At 34.7% G+C, this 15,399-nt stretch overlaps 1 protein-coding gene across 1 annotated transcript in view; it reads right to left on the reverse strand.

Annotated features, from left to right (window-relative positions):
• Window positions 1–5,610, reverse strand: part of LOC103156244 (protein starmaker-like) — a 9,316-nt gene extending 3,706 nt beyond the window's left edge. The window contains exons 1-12 of the mRNA XM_016664196.1: window positions 5,500–5,610; window positions 4,563–4,621; window positions 3,661–3,678; window positions 3,407–3,439; window positions 3,282–3,317; window positions 3,125–3,151; window positions 2,987–3,028; window positions 2,222–2,254; window positions 1,803–1,847; window positions 1,568–1,600; window positions 1,437–1,478; window positions 1,296–1,346 (exon numbers count right to left, since the gene is read on the reverse strand). Of these exons, the coding sequence (XP_016519682.1) occupies window positions 1,296–1,346; window positions 1,437–1,478; window positions 1,568–1,600; window positions 1,803–1,847; window positions 2,222–2,254; window positions 2,987–3,028; window positions 3,125–3,151; window positions 3,282–3,317; window positions 3,407–3,439; window positions 3,661–3,678; window positions 4,563–4,621; window positions 5,500–5,510 (430 nt within the window). The 5' untranslated portion in view covers window positions 5,511–5,610. The remainder of the gene's footprint in view (window positions 1–1,295; window positions 1,347–1,436; window positions 1,479–1,567; window positions 1,601–1,802; window positions 1,848–2,221; window positions 2,255–2,986; window positions 3,029–3,124; window positions 3,152–3,281; window positions 3,318–3,406; window positions 3,440–3,660; window positions 3,679–4,562; window positions 4,622–5,499) is intronic.
• Window positions 5,611–15,399: the final 9,789 nt, after the last annotated feature.

Raw genomic sequence — 15,399 nt, forward strand, 5'->3', positions numbered from 1 at the left:
AGAAATATTGATACTAATAGCTGATGGATTGATTTATCTATGTAAAAATGATTTTATATAAAGTCGTAGGTCACCTTCAGTGTTAACTAATTACAATTTGGAAAAGTTTCAAGTAATTTATAGACTTAAAAGTGTAAAGCAAAAATAAACAATAAAAACTAAAATGTACACTTTATGTAAATATGTCTTTAGCAGTTGGTCGGACTTCCAATTTCCAAAAATCCTCCCTTTAATTTTCAACCTTGGAAATTTTGGCTATTTAGTAAAATAGCTTATTAATTTTTTTTTTGCTTTTTTGTCTTGTACAACAACACCTGGGACTGAAGAAATCCAATCCTGAGCTCCTCTTCAAAATGTCTGGTTAGATTACAACAAATGTGTTTTATGCTTGTTTATATATTCAATTATCTGAAAAATAACAGTTTTATAGCAAAAGTTCAGTTTCTAAGACTGAATTTCTTTTAACAGAACCATAACTGAACCATTAAAGTTCTGAAAAAATAAATTAAAATAATTTAATAAATGAAATGATAATACAACAAACACAAAATTACTTGAAAATTACAAAATTACAGGACATTGTGGATTGTTGATGACATTTTGTTGGTGTGTAAACCTCATGGCTTTTAAATTATTGCTTTATTTTAGATTGTTTTTTCTTATTTTCTACCCAACATTGATTTTGTTTTTGGTGAAACTTGTTTGTTTTAAAGTGTTTTGTAGATAAAGTTGACATTGATGTGTTAGACTGCAACTTTTATTTTGTTGTTTATTATTTTTCTTTTTGTTAATGATTGCAGGTTTTGTGAACGCTGTACTTTATAGAAAACTCACAACCCATAAAAAGGTGAATTTTATTAATTTTGGGGATTTTTACACATAGAAACAATATTACATTATATGAAATATGAAGTTATAGTTAATTTCTTTGGAAACAACATGGAGTTATTGCCTAAAGGACGTATTAAACCTGAAATGCATCAGTTCTTACCTGCGGATTTATAGTTTTACATATTAATTTGCATTATTAAAATTATTTTTCTGTAATGGATTGGGCACCAAAGCTGTCTCCAGCCCTGGGGCCCAAATCCTTGTGAATCCGGCCCTGGTTGGAAGTATGTTAAAAATGTTGTAAATGTTACACATTTATGGGCTGTAAAACCACATTGATGGTTGAAGGATTCTTTAACACATCCAGAGGAGTTAATTAAACATAAAAATAGCTGAATGTGACGATTCTCTGTTTGCTTTTTGGAAATTTTCCATGCTTATTGTAGTTTTGTCTTCAGCCTCACCGTCAGAACTCTTCATCATGAAAGATGTCCCATCAGTCTCCACTGAACTGGCTGAGAAACACAGAGAATAAGGAATTTAAGCAGCTTTGTAATAAAAACCCCCAAAAAACAGTAAGAATTGGTGATGAACTGAAGACTCACGCTGAAAAGGTGAATCTGTTTTCTCGTCTGATTCAGCAGAATCTGAAAAATGAATGCAGGTCCAAACATGGACAGGTGAGGTTTCAGGTAAACACACAGCTACAGATTCAGACAGGTGAAATAAATATTACCTGTAGTTTTCTCAGAAGTGTCTTTGCTTTCATCTACAATTAATGAGTCACAACATGTCAGATTTCACTGATAATACTATTAATTAGGTTTGTGAGCTGGAAAGATAATCAATGCTTATTTTAGTTTTATTTGTCTTTAAGGTAAAATTTGTGCCAGACTTACATCTATTAAATAAGACAAACAAAGCAGAAAAGGGAACAATGTCTGATAAAGACATAGATTAAATGTTTTTACCACTTTCAGCCACAGAAGAATCTGCATCACTTTCTTCTTTCTCCACTGGAAGACAAAATATTAAAACAGTTTGTAATTTATCCACATATTCACCAGGAGACAACATGCTAACTCCACGCTAACTCCATGCTAACTCTATGCTAACTCCATGCTAACTCCACGCTAACGCCATGCTAACTCCCTGCTAACTCTATGCTAACGCCATGCTAACTCCGTGCTAACTCCATGCTAACTCCCTGCTAACTCTATGCTAACTCCATGCTAACTCCAGGATTCCTTCTTGCTGCGAGGTAACAGTGTTACCAAGTATACCACATCATACTGTATTAAAATAGAAAGATAAAGATATAATAATAAACATTCTTCTTTAATTAATTAAAACAAAAATATTTCCGTTACACTTAAAGAAAAACACTAACCTGAAATCTCAGAGTCCTCAGCAGATTCTGGAGCTTTTCAGAGACAAACAAGAAGAAAACCATCAGAAATAATATAAATCTTTACGACTGTATCAGATCACTGAATATGGAAACTATTTATAAGAGTAACTATAACAAATGGCTAAATAACATAACAAATGTAGAGGAATGTGATGAGTTAAAAAGAAAAAGTTGGTTGATCTAAGTCCAAACTGGTTTTAAAGTCACCGTTTCCTGTGGCGATATAAAACACTCTCTGCAAGAGATTAAACATGCTTACTGTATAATTAGGTTTGTTTTATAAGTTTCATTACTTTGTATTTTAATCTTTGCTGAAATCTTTCACTGCTTCCTGCAGTGTAAAAAGTTATATCTGCAAATAATCTGCCTTCTAATCCAAATTCTGGATATTAAGTCTAGTTCTTAAAATGTAAAGAAATAAGAAACAAAAACACAGTTAATATTACATATTCATACTTATGTACTATTGTTTTAGTAGATTCTGGTTGGATATCTGCTTTACATTTCTGTTTTACATATTTCTTTTATGATCGTGTAACAGCGAAACTTTCTCATCTCCATTTCATGCCAAGTTTAAATATTATGTTATGTTTCATTAAAATTAAAGAATAAATTGAAAAACTGAAGCCTGCAAATCTCTAACCTCCATATTAAAGTAGATTGATTTCCTTTATTTTTAAGCAATTGAACAACCATAAAAAGATTAAAAACAACAAATTGACATATGTGAAATATTTATATTACCTTCAGTCATGGAAACATCTGAGTCAGCTTCATCTGACTCGACTAGAAGACAAAACAGATTATTGGTTATTAATCCCTATAACTAATCAATAATAATAAATATATCCTGATGTGTCAGAGTTTTAATCTGATGCTGACCTGGGATCTCAATTGTCTCATCAGAGTCTGAATGAGTTAAAAGATGCAAATAATTATTTAGCAGATTACAACACAATCAAACAAAACAAAACAAACAAAAGGTGTGTCTTTGTTCTCTATATTTCAATAAAGTAGGAGCTGTCAGTGTCTTTATTACCTGGCTGTGAGGTCATAGGTTTATCTGTAGTTTCCTCTAAAAAAATAAAACAAAATAAAAAAAAACGTTATTAAAAACCCTTCAGCGGTTTCAGGATTACTGCTGACAGATTATTTAGCTGTTACCATTGAGGTGTTTCACCAGAGCTGCAATTCTGTCTGTGACGAAAAGGAAAAAAGAAACAAAAAGTGGCTATAAGAGAAATCTGAAGAAGTTCTGAACTGTAGTGACCTCCGCAGCCTGTAGGGGGCAGCAGCTGCTCGAATCAGAACTGTTCTCTTATCTGATTGGCTGCATCCTGAAGATGTTAATCGCTTCCCAAAGGTTGGAGTTTTTTTAAATACAACAATATATCGAAGTTGTAAACATTGATATTTACCATCCTCTGGAGCACTTGCTGTAAAACAAAGATAAAAATAAAGATTAGTGAAGCTTCTTGATCAAAAACAGATTATAAAAACGCCACACTTCAAGGCAAAGGCCTTTAAATAAATAACTCCTCTCTTGCAGCAAGATAAGATCACAATAAGATTCTTAAGAAATACCCAAATGTAAACATCAGTGCATTTATTTAGTGGGAACATTTTTAAAACCAAAATATCCAACATCTCAAACTTATTTAAAATAAATACAACTGAAACAATTTGTATCTTATTCTTTACTTTGCTAAACTGATCAAATAGGGACTTTTAAATATTTATTCAAGGCTTTCTGTTTCCTGAAGTTAAAATATAATGTAAACACAAGCTCTTTTCTGTTAGCAACTCTTCAAAATGGGAAAGAGAAGAGCACATATCAGTTTAGTGAGCTAATCTTAAAAGCATGGAAAGAAAACACAAGCCTGTCCTTTATAAGCCATCATGAATGTAAATATATGAAGTCTGATAAATGCTTCCAGGACTTTAACTAGATTTATCTGAACTTGTATGAAACCTACATTTTAAGACAAATAATGGGTTGACTTTAAAGACTGGATTGCTCTTTGGCCAGGTGGTCAAAGTGTGGAGGGAAAAGTTTTAGTTTAAATAATCCAAAATATTTAATCTGCTGCTGTTTTATGTTCTAACTGTAGAGCAGCTACAACTCATAACATGACTTAGAAATGACAATACATCAGGGATTAAACTGTAATAAGTGAAAGAATATTCAAATTCATGAAAATAACTGTGGAGTTTTGTAAACGTGCTGTGTAGTTTATCGTTTCCCAGAAGTTGCAGTAACTTGCAGGACCAGTAAACACGATGAGCAGCTCTGGGTGATGTTGATGACGTAGCGGCTTACTTTGGAGCGGTGCTGCGAGGGAAACAGCAGCGAGGGCGCCGAGCAGCAGAACAACACATCTAAAAAACAGAAAAAGAAACATTTCAGCGCGTCTCCGATGCAAAACCGCTGGGCTGATTTGACTGCAGCTTGTTTGAATGCTGCTTCCCTTTGCAATCAAGTTGAACAGCAAGAGACAAACTACAGATGTTCAGTCTGTGACTCCATCAAAATCAAAATATGGATTTTTATGAAGCACTTGGAGACCTTCTTTAGCGATAAAACGACCAAAAATATCAGATTTGTGAGTAATCTGAGTGAAGATGGATGGAAAATGGTTGCTGATGAGTCTCAGGTGTGTTCAGTGGCAGCTGGGGGAAACCAGTTCCCAACCTGAAGGGTTAAATGACTTTCTTTGTGTTTCTCTACAGAACGGGGGGGGAAAACTCACAAAGCGTCTCTTCTTTTCCAACGTATAGAGAACTACGAGCTGCAATAGAAAACCAGCGCAGACGTTCAAAGAGATGCTTTTAGCTTCATGATGGCAATCTGACGATGAGGGCTTCACTCAGGAACACTGAACTTACTTTAACCGAGTTAATTTAACCCAGGAAGCTCAAAAATACAGTAAATAAAAAACACAAACAACTTCCTTTATGGTTAGTTTGATTGAAAAGACAGATAGGAGCAACTTTTATATAAAGGTTTTTTTCTAAACTCAGCACCACTGAAGTGAATTTCAAACAAATATGATCAAAAACCATTTAAATAAATCAGAAGCTCAAGATTTAAAGTGACAACTTAAACAGTTATGAACTTTAGCTTCCATAAACAAAAGCAGGTGTAGCAGCGACGTAAAAATGATTTAATTCCTTTGGCTGTTACAAACCTGACGCACAATCTGGCAGTAAAAACAGGCGGATTGCAGGAAAAACAAGAAAGAAAGAGGTTTACTCACCGTTTGAACATGTTGCTATTTTCAGCAGGAACTAAAACTCGGACAAGGAAGCTTCAGTGAATGTCTGAAGTCAGCTGAAGCGGCGCAGCAGCATTTTATACTCACCTCCTCCTCTTCCTCATGCTTCGTCCTCCAGCTTGTCCCTCCCTTCTTCCTGCTGATCACCTGAGTGTTTTCTTTTTAATCCACTTTGAAAAATACAAAGACTCAGTTTGGTCATTTCACACTGAACTTTCATCACTTAAACCAAAAGAAACTTGGAGTTGAGGGAGTATTATCTAAGGTTTTCAAGCTGAATCAGTTTTTAGTCTTGGCTGTCTGTCGTAAACAGCTAACCTTTGGGAAACTGATGGTGAATGTGACTGTAGCGTTTCCAAAACTGGTCATGTTGACACGAGAAGCACCGAGTTAAATCTAATAAGTTCAACGTTATCGTTATCTCCTGACTCGCTCTCAGAGGTTTTCCAAGGCTGGAGCATTTTGTTTTTGTCTCTGAACAAACAGTCTGAAAAGACAATGACCTTCGTCATCTTTACTCTCACTCCCTCATTTCTTTGCTCGTAGATAATTTCACCTCTAATGTTCCTGATTGTTCAGTCCTGAATAGTTTGGCGTTGATCACAGATAAATGCAAACTTTAAAAAGAAAAACATTTCTTTGAGAAACTTTGGAAAACATAGTCATAAAGTCATACAACGGAGATATTTAAGTTTATTTTTTACCACTGTTGCTTGCTGGCAAAATACAAACCGTCTGGCCACTTTATTAGGTACACCTTCAGATCTGCTGATTCAAGAAGGTGTCAGAACGATGTTTCAGAGACTTTGGTCCATAACATCTCACTGTTGTTGCAGATTTGTTGCACATCTGATGAGCAGATGTTCAGAATAATCATGGTGGATCTGGCAAAACGTTATCCAGCGGCGCAGAAACAAAACTAAAGTTATTATCTTTGAGCCTAAAGAGGAGCGATCTAGAGTCAACGCACAGCTTCAACCAAACTCTACAAAACAAGTCTGACATCTGAGTCTGGTGATGAACTCTGACCTTAACCCTCAAAGCCACATAAAGGCAGTTGCAAAGTCGGCCTTCTACCACCTGAAGAACATTTTCATTGTTAAAATTCCAGCCAGATCTAGAGAAACTCATCCATGTGTTTAACTTTAGTTGCATTAATCACTGCAACAGCGTCTTTACAGGTCTGCCTAAAATAAAATCAGTCGGATCCAGATGCTGCTGCTGGAGTTCTGACTAAAACCAGGAAGTTAGAGCTCATCACCCAGTTCTGCAGTCCCTGCACCGGCTCCCTGCAGCTCAGAGAAGAGACTTTAAAATACGTTTAGTTTATAAATCACTGAACGGTTTAGCACCACAACACATTAAAGATCTGCTGTTGTCATAGCAACCTTCCAGACCCCTCAGTTCAAACAAGGAGAAGCAGCTTCAGCTTCTATGCACCACAAACCTGTAACAAGCTTCCAGAAAACTGTAAAACAGCCGAAACACTGAGTTCCTTTAAATCTAGACTGAAAACCCAGAGTTTGACCAAATGTAATGTTTGTTACTAGTTTTCACAATTGTTGACTAATGTTTTTATGATCTTTCTATGTGTTCAGGGTGTAAATGTATTATAAAAATAAACTTGATTGACTGATGTGAATGTCCTGTTCCTCCATTCAGCTTCAGTGACTGTGGAGGCAAAAGAAAAACGAACTCGTGCTTAAGAAACTATTTTAGGCTATTTAAGCTTTGTTGCATGGTGAATTCTTCTGCTAGAAAAAACAAACATCTAAAGATTCACTTTCTGCGGTCATAAAGAAAAGGTTACGTTCAGTAATAATATTTAAATAGCCTGTGCCAAAATCATATCGTCTGACTGTTATCCTACATCCTCCAGTCTGAAGTACTGATGTAAGGAAGGACGGATCTATGCTGTCATGCTATTTACAACAACCTGAACACAGTGGAGCCTGTTAATGATTCGGTATGCGAGGGTTTTTCTACAGAACGTCACTCCTAGTTATTCACCGTAGGCTCAACTATTCATAGACCGAGAACCTGAAATGCTGCCTTGTTAGCAAAGCAACCAATAGAGGAGCGTCTTTCATTTTCCTTGTCCCTGATTGCCTGAAAGAGAAGAAATGAGTAAGACTAAAACTGCTCACGGTGCATGTATTAATGAATGTTACGGTATATTTTATATCTGTTATAATAGGCAGATATAAGTATCTGAGAGGCGATTTCAGGTATTTGCGTATTTTATCTATTTGCATATGGTTGTGGTTCTTAACACTGGACTTAATGAAATATATAATAAATAGTTTTATAAAATGTAGTGTAATGAAAGAATAAAGGGTATATGCAAAAAAAGCAAAAGAACAGTATACTGTTCTTTTGCTTTTTTAAAGAATATTTACATGTTCGTATGTAAATATAGAAAAGTGTTTTTATATCAACAGCATCATCCAATAAATTACCATCCATCTAACTTAGTTATTACAATTTCTCAGTTTTTCCTTTAATCCCATCTATAGCTGATTGTATATTTGTGCAATTTGACATTTTTAAAATTAATTTGCATGATGGAAACATTAATTTCCAAGAAACTCATTTTTTGATTAAAAAAACGTTTGGCACTAGGATAGAGTGTTTAAGTGTTTTTTGGCTGTATTGAAGTTGGTTCATTTCACAGAACTGCAGTGGAAACACTTTTATTGCATCACAAGTCACATGATCATCAATCGAATGTTTCTACTGGCAGGAAAGAAAGAAAAAGACGACAGGAAGTGGTGATGGTGCAGCGTATTTATCATGACTTATCACATGAAAAAACATAAATAAGTGTCATTTTAATTGCATTTCTTACACTCAAGTTTCAAAACTGTCAGTGCACAGAAGGTTTTGCTCATATTTGTAAGGGAAACAGTTTAAACAGGTACAATTCATTCATATTTGGATGTTGTTATGAGCAAACATCAATAATTCATTTTGTTCAAATTCTAAACCAATACACCGTAATGCAGTAATAATTGACAACTTTATTGAATAGTAGCAATAGCATCAATAATAGCAGTGGTAACAGTAAACATTGACCATATTTAAACCGTTTTATGTTTGGCGACCCGCTCAGCTTCCATGTTTTCACCGTTTCATTCCACAGCTTCACTATCATCTCACCACTGCAGCTGAAATTGCTCGAGGCAACATTTTTCTCCCCTAATCTTGTTGCCCAGTTTTGGTAACTTTATTTGAATTGCAGCTTCAGTTTTCCGAGTGTTGTCAGTCTCCTTCATGTTGTGCATTCAGAGTCAGCATTTTGCATTCCTTTATTCAACAAGTGATTATTCAAGCTGTCGTCTGTCCATCATCGCAAACCAGTTCATCCATTCATCAGCTGAGTATTTTCATCCACTCAGCAGCTGCTTATTGAATAGTTTCTCTCTTCAGCTATTGTCTGTAAGCCACAAGGATGGATACGCGTGAGAACATCGGGTTCTCTGACTCGACTTAGGTCAACATTTTATGAGATTCAGACCAGGCCACCACCGTGTCATCCTCTTCCTCATTCTGATGCTCGGCTTGAACTTTCCCAAACTTTTCCCAGCATGTGCTGAACCCTGAATAAAATGGCCAGTGAGTATGACAAAGTATTGAGGCCATACAAACAAAAAATTTAAAATAATGGAGAATAAAGATGAAATAATGCAAGAATAATGTTTCAAATGACAATTTATTCTTGTAATTGTTTTTACTTTCTGAGCCCGGCCCTAATACGCCATCGTACAAAAGCATAATAATGAGCCTCCAAAAGATTTTCTCAAAGATGTTTAAATGCCACACATGCCTTAAGATGTTGCTTCTGCTTGTTTATATTAAACCGTACAGAGAATCTGATCACAAAGCATATAAAATCAGTTTAAACATTTTTTGACTTGCGACATGTCCATAGATCTTCCTTAAGGAAGAATAAAAGAAAATTGTCGTCTTATTGCAAAAACTATGTAGCAAAGTCAGAACATTCACACTTCAATCAGATTTTGTAAAACCGCATTCAAGCACATATAAAAATATACTTTAATTATGCAGACATAAAAATCAAGAACGCCAAACCAGAGCATGAAATATTTAAAACTTTCTGTTTATGTCTAAAATAGTAAAGTTTAGCAGCTCAGAGTGTGAAGTACACACTCTGAGTTTGGCTCAGTTAGACTAACAAACGTCTGACATCCAGACTGAATTCAAAACATGCATGTAAAATCTGAACCCAGTCAGTTTCAGCTCAACCTTCATTTACCAAATAAAGCAAACAAGACAAGATGCACCCTTCTGACTGTAAACTACCGCCGCGTTTCCAAGCAGGAAGTGTGGACAAATACATCCACCACATGTTTTTATGTGTGTGTGCATGATTGTACAGTTTGTGGTATGAAGGAGAACAGGTTTGACAATAAACTAGAAAACTCTGAATGCTTTATTAGTTTAGCAAGGATAACATCTAAGAAGCAGAGGCAGGAAGAACAAAGAACTATTTAAAGGCTTTGTTTCAGGAACAGACGTGTGATAGTGAAGGTAAGTGAGGGTTAGGCCAAAAATATTTAATAGAAATGCCAAATGAAACTTTTAAAAAGCTTTGACTGCTGTGATAACAAAATGTCCTACTTGTTTTTAATCAAAAACAGTTTAAAAAAGGTGAATATTTTTGCAAGATTATGCAACGTTGCCATAAAAAGTGGAATATTCCTCATTCAAGCTGTTCTTCAATTCTCTGTTTCATTTTTAATTTTCCTTTGTTCCAAAATGTCTATCTGGAGACAGAAAAAAAAACAAACAAAAAAAAAACACAAATCTGTCAGTGTCGTCAATTAATTTTTTATTGCTTTTTTTATTAGACGCACAATAAGATAAACAAAGAAAGCTTGCACTGTTGGTACAACAGGGTTGTTAACATAAGCTTCAACATTTGTTGCAGCGTGAAATGAAATAACAGAGAGAAATCAAATTAATAAGTGAATATCTAACAGTAAAATATCTTAATGAGTCCAAAAATGACCAAAAAATGACAAAACAGTTCTAGTCCAGAAACGGTGCCAAAACTTTCCTCCTCCTTGTCTTATTTACTTTGTTTGACAAAGTTATACTTAAAGTGGTGGGTTACAAAACATCATCATCAAGTAAACATTTCAATGTTTTAAGTTGGAAAAATTCACAAAAACTTTACAGAAAGAAAAAAAAATCCATGTCACAAAGTTTTAAGTTCTTCATCAACCTAATCCACCAAAATCTAACATGGCTGCCCTGCAAACTCCTTCTGTGGAAATAATCCTGCAACATGAAATAGATAAAAACCAAATGGTTCCAACCTTTAGACTGGAACCAGTTTGGGTTTAACCTCATCCTTAGATGAACTGGTTCACTGTGGTCCAGTCCAGTTTGGGATCTCTCAGCAAACATCCGCGTGTCGTCTGACACAGATTATTTTTAAATTAGCACCAACATTTAGCACCATGCATATGAGAGATTAAGACAGATGGTCTAGATTACATGTAATTGTGAATAAAAAGAGGAAAAATCTGCACTAGTAGTTATAGCTAAAGATGTCCAGGTTAATAACTGAATGAAGCCACATTAGGAGAAGATCCTGCACATTGTATTGAGAAATGGAGGATGTCTGAAATAAATAAAAACGGCCAAGAGTAGCTTTATAAACTGATAAATTGTTAAGGAATATTCTTTCGATAATTAATATTGAAACACTGAGTCAGTCAGAGAAATGTGCATTTGTCTTTACATATTTTATTTATAAAATCAGAGGAATAGAATCATTTATTCTCAGAGATCAGTGAGTGAGAGAAGAACAAGTAAATCTTGAAACACACGATGCTTCTTTTACATACTTTCAGTCAGTACTTCCCTCCCTCCGTGTGCTGCAGGGAGTTTCAGTGTTTCTGTCTCTGGTTAATTGGTGCGGCCGTCTCTAAATCAAACCCGGTTCAAAGGAGTTTCGGTGGAAAGGAGAAGAAAACGCCTCCTCTGAAACTTCCGTTATCAGTCCATTCTCAAGCCAAAGTTTATTCTGACATAACAAAATACATACAGCAACAAAGTTAAAATAGAAAAAAACCTTAAGTTTGTAGTAAACCTCAGAGCTCTTTAACAGCCATTTAATATAAAACACACCTGCATGATAAAGGTTTTGTAGATTCAACAGAAAGTTTAACATTTAAACCATGAAATAATCAGCAGTAGAGTTTTTTATAACCAATTTCTTGGAAAACAGTTTTGTTTTCCACAGACAGACATGAGGCCTCAATATAAATCAATCCGTCTTAAATTGATCCGAAACTCAATGTGCAGCACCAACATCAGGTTCTAATCACTTCTACAAACAAATTGATCATCTAATAACAGGAATTATTAATAAGCTGCTTGAAGAATCAAACAGTATGTGAGTTTTTTCACCCACTTCAAGCCTTGTTCAGATTATGAAACATACAAAATGTTCATGTTATTCACACAGTGAGATCCTCCATATTGTTTCCCTCACAGCTGGAGCTGCAGACTCAACGCAGCAGCATCAGAGTTACAAACATAAATGAAATATGAAGGATTTCCAGAGAACCACGATGCAAAATCTGCCGCTGTGCCTTGATACTCACATGATCGCAACATTGTTGCCATTATCGATTGTAAACATTGAAATTACAATGTTGAAGGAAAAGTTAGCTCTAAAACTTTTCATTCAAAAGTTTTAGCTGCAGTATGAGGTCCTTTCTTTGGCTGTATTGAAATTGGTTTATTTTTGCAGAACTCCAATGAAAACACTTTTTTCAAATCACACAAGTCACATGATCAACAACCGGTTGTTACTGCTGACCATGAAGAAGACGACAGTAAGATGATGACGACTACAATTTCTCCTGTTCTCAACTGCGATGGGATTGTAGCTCCATCACCTCAATATTCATGATATTATGAATATAATCTCATGTAAATGTTCACATCCAAAGCTGCCTTAATTTTTAGCGACTTAAACAAGCAATTTTAATTTAATTTCTTCCTTAATGGACACATCACAAATGCAAAAGTGTTTTAGTGTTTTAAATTTAGCAGAAAATCGAAAAAGATTTGTGGTTTTTATTTACCAGGATTTTGGGCCTAAAGATTAAATGAAACCTTTGTTGGTTCTTCATCCAATAACAAGATGATTCAAAGCTACTAATTACCCTCTAAGTCAGAAAAGTCCAAAACTTGATACATTATTGCTTAAAGGAAAAATGTGAAGTTCAACACTAAATATTAATCTTTTATAAATAAATCATGGATTCATTTCAATTTGTCAGACTCTTGTAATGAAATGAAAAACAAATGACAACAAATAAATTATGTAATTAACTACTTTTCTATGAGTGAATCAAAGTTGTGTGTTTTGGTTATGTTTTTAATAAAATGTGTTAAAAATCTAGTATTTTTTTAAAGTTTCAGTATGTGTTGCATGGTTAGGTTATTGATGAAAAGAGTAAAAAATGACAAGTTTTGCTGTTACGTCATAGGAAAAAAAGTTTTATAAAATTTTCTGACACCGAATATTATGAATATTTATTTTTGATGATTCAAATAAAACACCCAGAAATCATGAAATTGATCCTCACTTTTTAAAAATCCTTTATTTATTATTTATGAGCACCTTCTCTCATGTTTGTAGTTTAAAGTTCTCAAATTAACAATAAAATATTGGTGAAAATTAATAACTTACAGGAGGAAATGCAGGACATGAACTAAGGAAGTGAGCGGACAGGATAGCAGAATAATCCAGCAGGAAATAATCCAGCAGGATTAAATGCTGAGGAGTGCGATTACTGACAAGATGCAGCTGTGAAAGACGGAAACAGGTTGATTTAAGGACGATGAAAAATAATAAACAGAATCTGAACAGGAACTCAAATTATCCAAAAGTGAAGGAGAAAAAAACTGACAAATAACCTAAGAGAAATAAATAAAAACACAAGAAACAGCAAGAATAAACTAAGTAACTAAAGGGTTGGTTCTGTATGGCAACACCTTTTGAACAATAATGACTACAGGGAACTAAACAGAGTATAGCAAGCAATAAATGAATATAAATAGGCATCAAGGAAACTCAAACACCAGAAGATCTTAAACTGTAAAGACATGGAACTCATTTTATTTTAAGGAATAACATTTAAACAATAAATGTAGTTCAGGGGAGTTAAAATAATTTTAATTAAGATCATAAATGTCCTCAATGGGCCGGTTGTGACAGAAAGTATTGATAAAACTAATAAATAAATACTTCTTGGTATTAACTAATATTGAACATATTTTCAAGTTCATGTAATTTGGTAGTATAAAGATAAAAACTCATTTGATTTATCATTTAATTTCCTTTTGGTATCAATAAAGTATTTTTGAATTTGAATTTTGATTTGATTGACAAAATAAATGTATAATTAAATATATAGAATAAATATAAGAAATGCAAACAAATATCTTAAAAGTTCTATTTATTTGTACTTGAGTCCAGAGGGCCGCGTTAAAAACTTATAGTGGGCCAGATTTGGCCCCCGCGCCTTCAGTTTGAAGCATGTCAACATCTGAATGCTGTTAGGATGTCAAAAATAAGGTTTCCTTGGATGTTTTTACTGGCAGAAGTGGAAAACATAGAATGTTCAAATTAAAAAATATTTCCCATTTCTACTTGAAATCATAATTAGTGAATTTTATGAGCCACAAACCAACAACAATTCCCAAAAAATGTTGAAAACATGTTAAAAACGTGTTAAAAACATGTGGTTGGTAGAAAAGTCTCAGTCATTTTCCAGTTGACGTTCAAATACATTTGAATAACTGGAGACATTTCATCATCTGGTCTTCAGATTCAGCTCATATTTGACATATTTATAGCATTCGGTCAAGAACCTGCAGCAAACCATGACTTTTTAAACCCAGTTGGGTTTGGGTTTATAATGAGCAATCAGCTGTAATGGACCAAAAACAAGAGGACTGAAGTCATTCGTCTGAAACTTGTCTCTGATTGGCCAGATATAAATATGAGGGGATCCTTCTGGTTTGTATGAATTTGAAGTATTGTCGCTGTAGTAATAATCTAAACTGTGGTATAAATAAAACTATCAGATATTCTTCTGGTTCTGTGACACCAACTGCTTTTCTGTTTACCTTAAGATTTAGAAAATTGGATTTACAAAAATAAATTTGCTAAATGGAAACACAGATTTGCACTAGGATGAGGTGTTTATTTTTTTTATTTCATCGACATTGGTGTATTTCACAAAACTGCAATTGAAACCCTGTTTGCATCACGAGTCATGTGATCAACATCGGGATGTTACTACTGGCAGAAAAGACAAAGAAGGAAACAGGAAGTGACAGAAGGATGATGTTTTTTAATGATTGAAGTTATTCACGTGTTTTTAATTGCGATTCTTATTCAATGAAAACACAGCGATTGCGAAATTGTGTTGGTTTTTTTCGCTTTTTGACAAAGTTTCGCGCACATTTGTAGCAAAATCGCAGCTGGAGTTTCTACATTTCTGCTAATTGCTGCGGTGCGGTCGGGTGTACCGGGTTCTGCCATCCGATCGCGTCCTGGAGGTTTTCAAAGAGCAGCAGCTCTAATGAAAGAGGAAAACCCGGCAGAGAAATGTCGAGCCAAAGGTCAGGAAACATTTAATCTCTGGAGCCCCTGAAGTGTTTCAGTTCTTGGTTCAACAAATGAGATTACAAGGCGTCTGGTTCAAGGCTGTGAAATGCAGCACTGCTTGGTAACTGTGTGATGTTGATATACGTGATGAGCAGACAGATTTTGTTTATTGCTGAACTCCTTCAGACGACTCAGAGCAGAGGCGGGGTTTCCAGCGACTG

The sequence above is a fragment of the Poecilia formosa genome, unplaced genomic scaffold (genome assembly GCF_000485575.1).
Source record: "Poecilia formosa unplaced genomic scaffold, Poecilia_formosa-5.1.2 Scaffold472, whole genome shotgun sequence".
NCBI classification, from domain to species: domain Eukaryota; kingdom Metazoa; phylum Chordata; class Actinopteri; order Cyprinodontiformes; family Poeciliidae; genus Poecilia; species Poecilia formosa.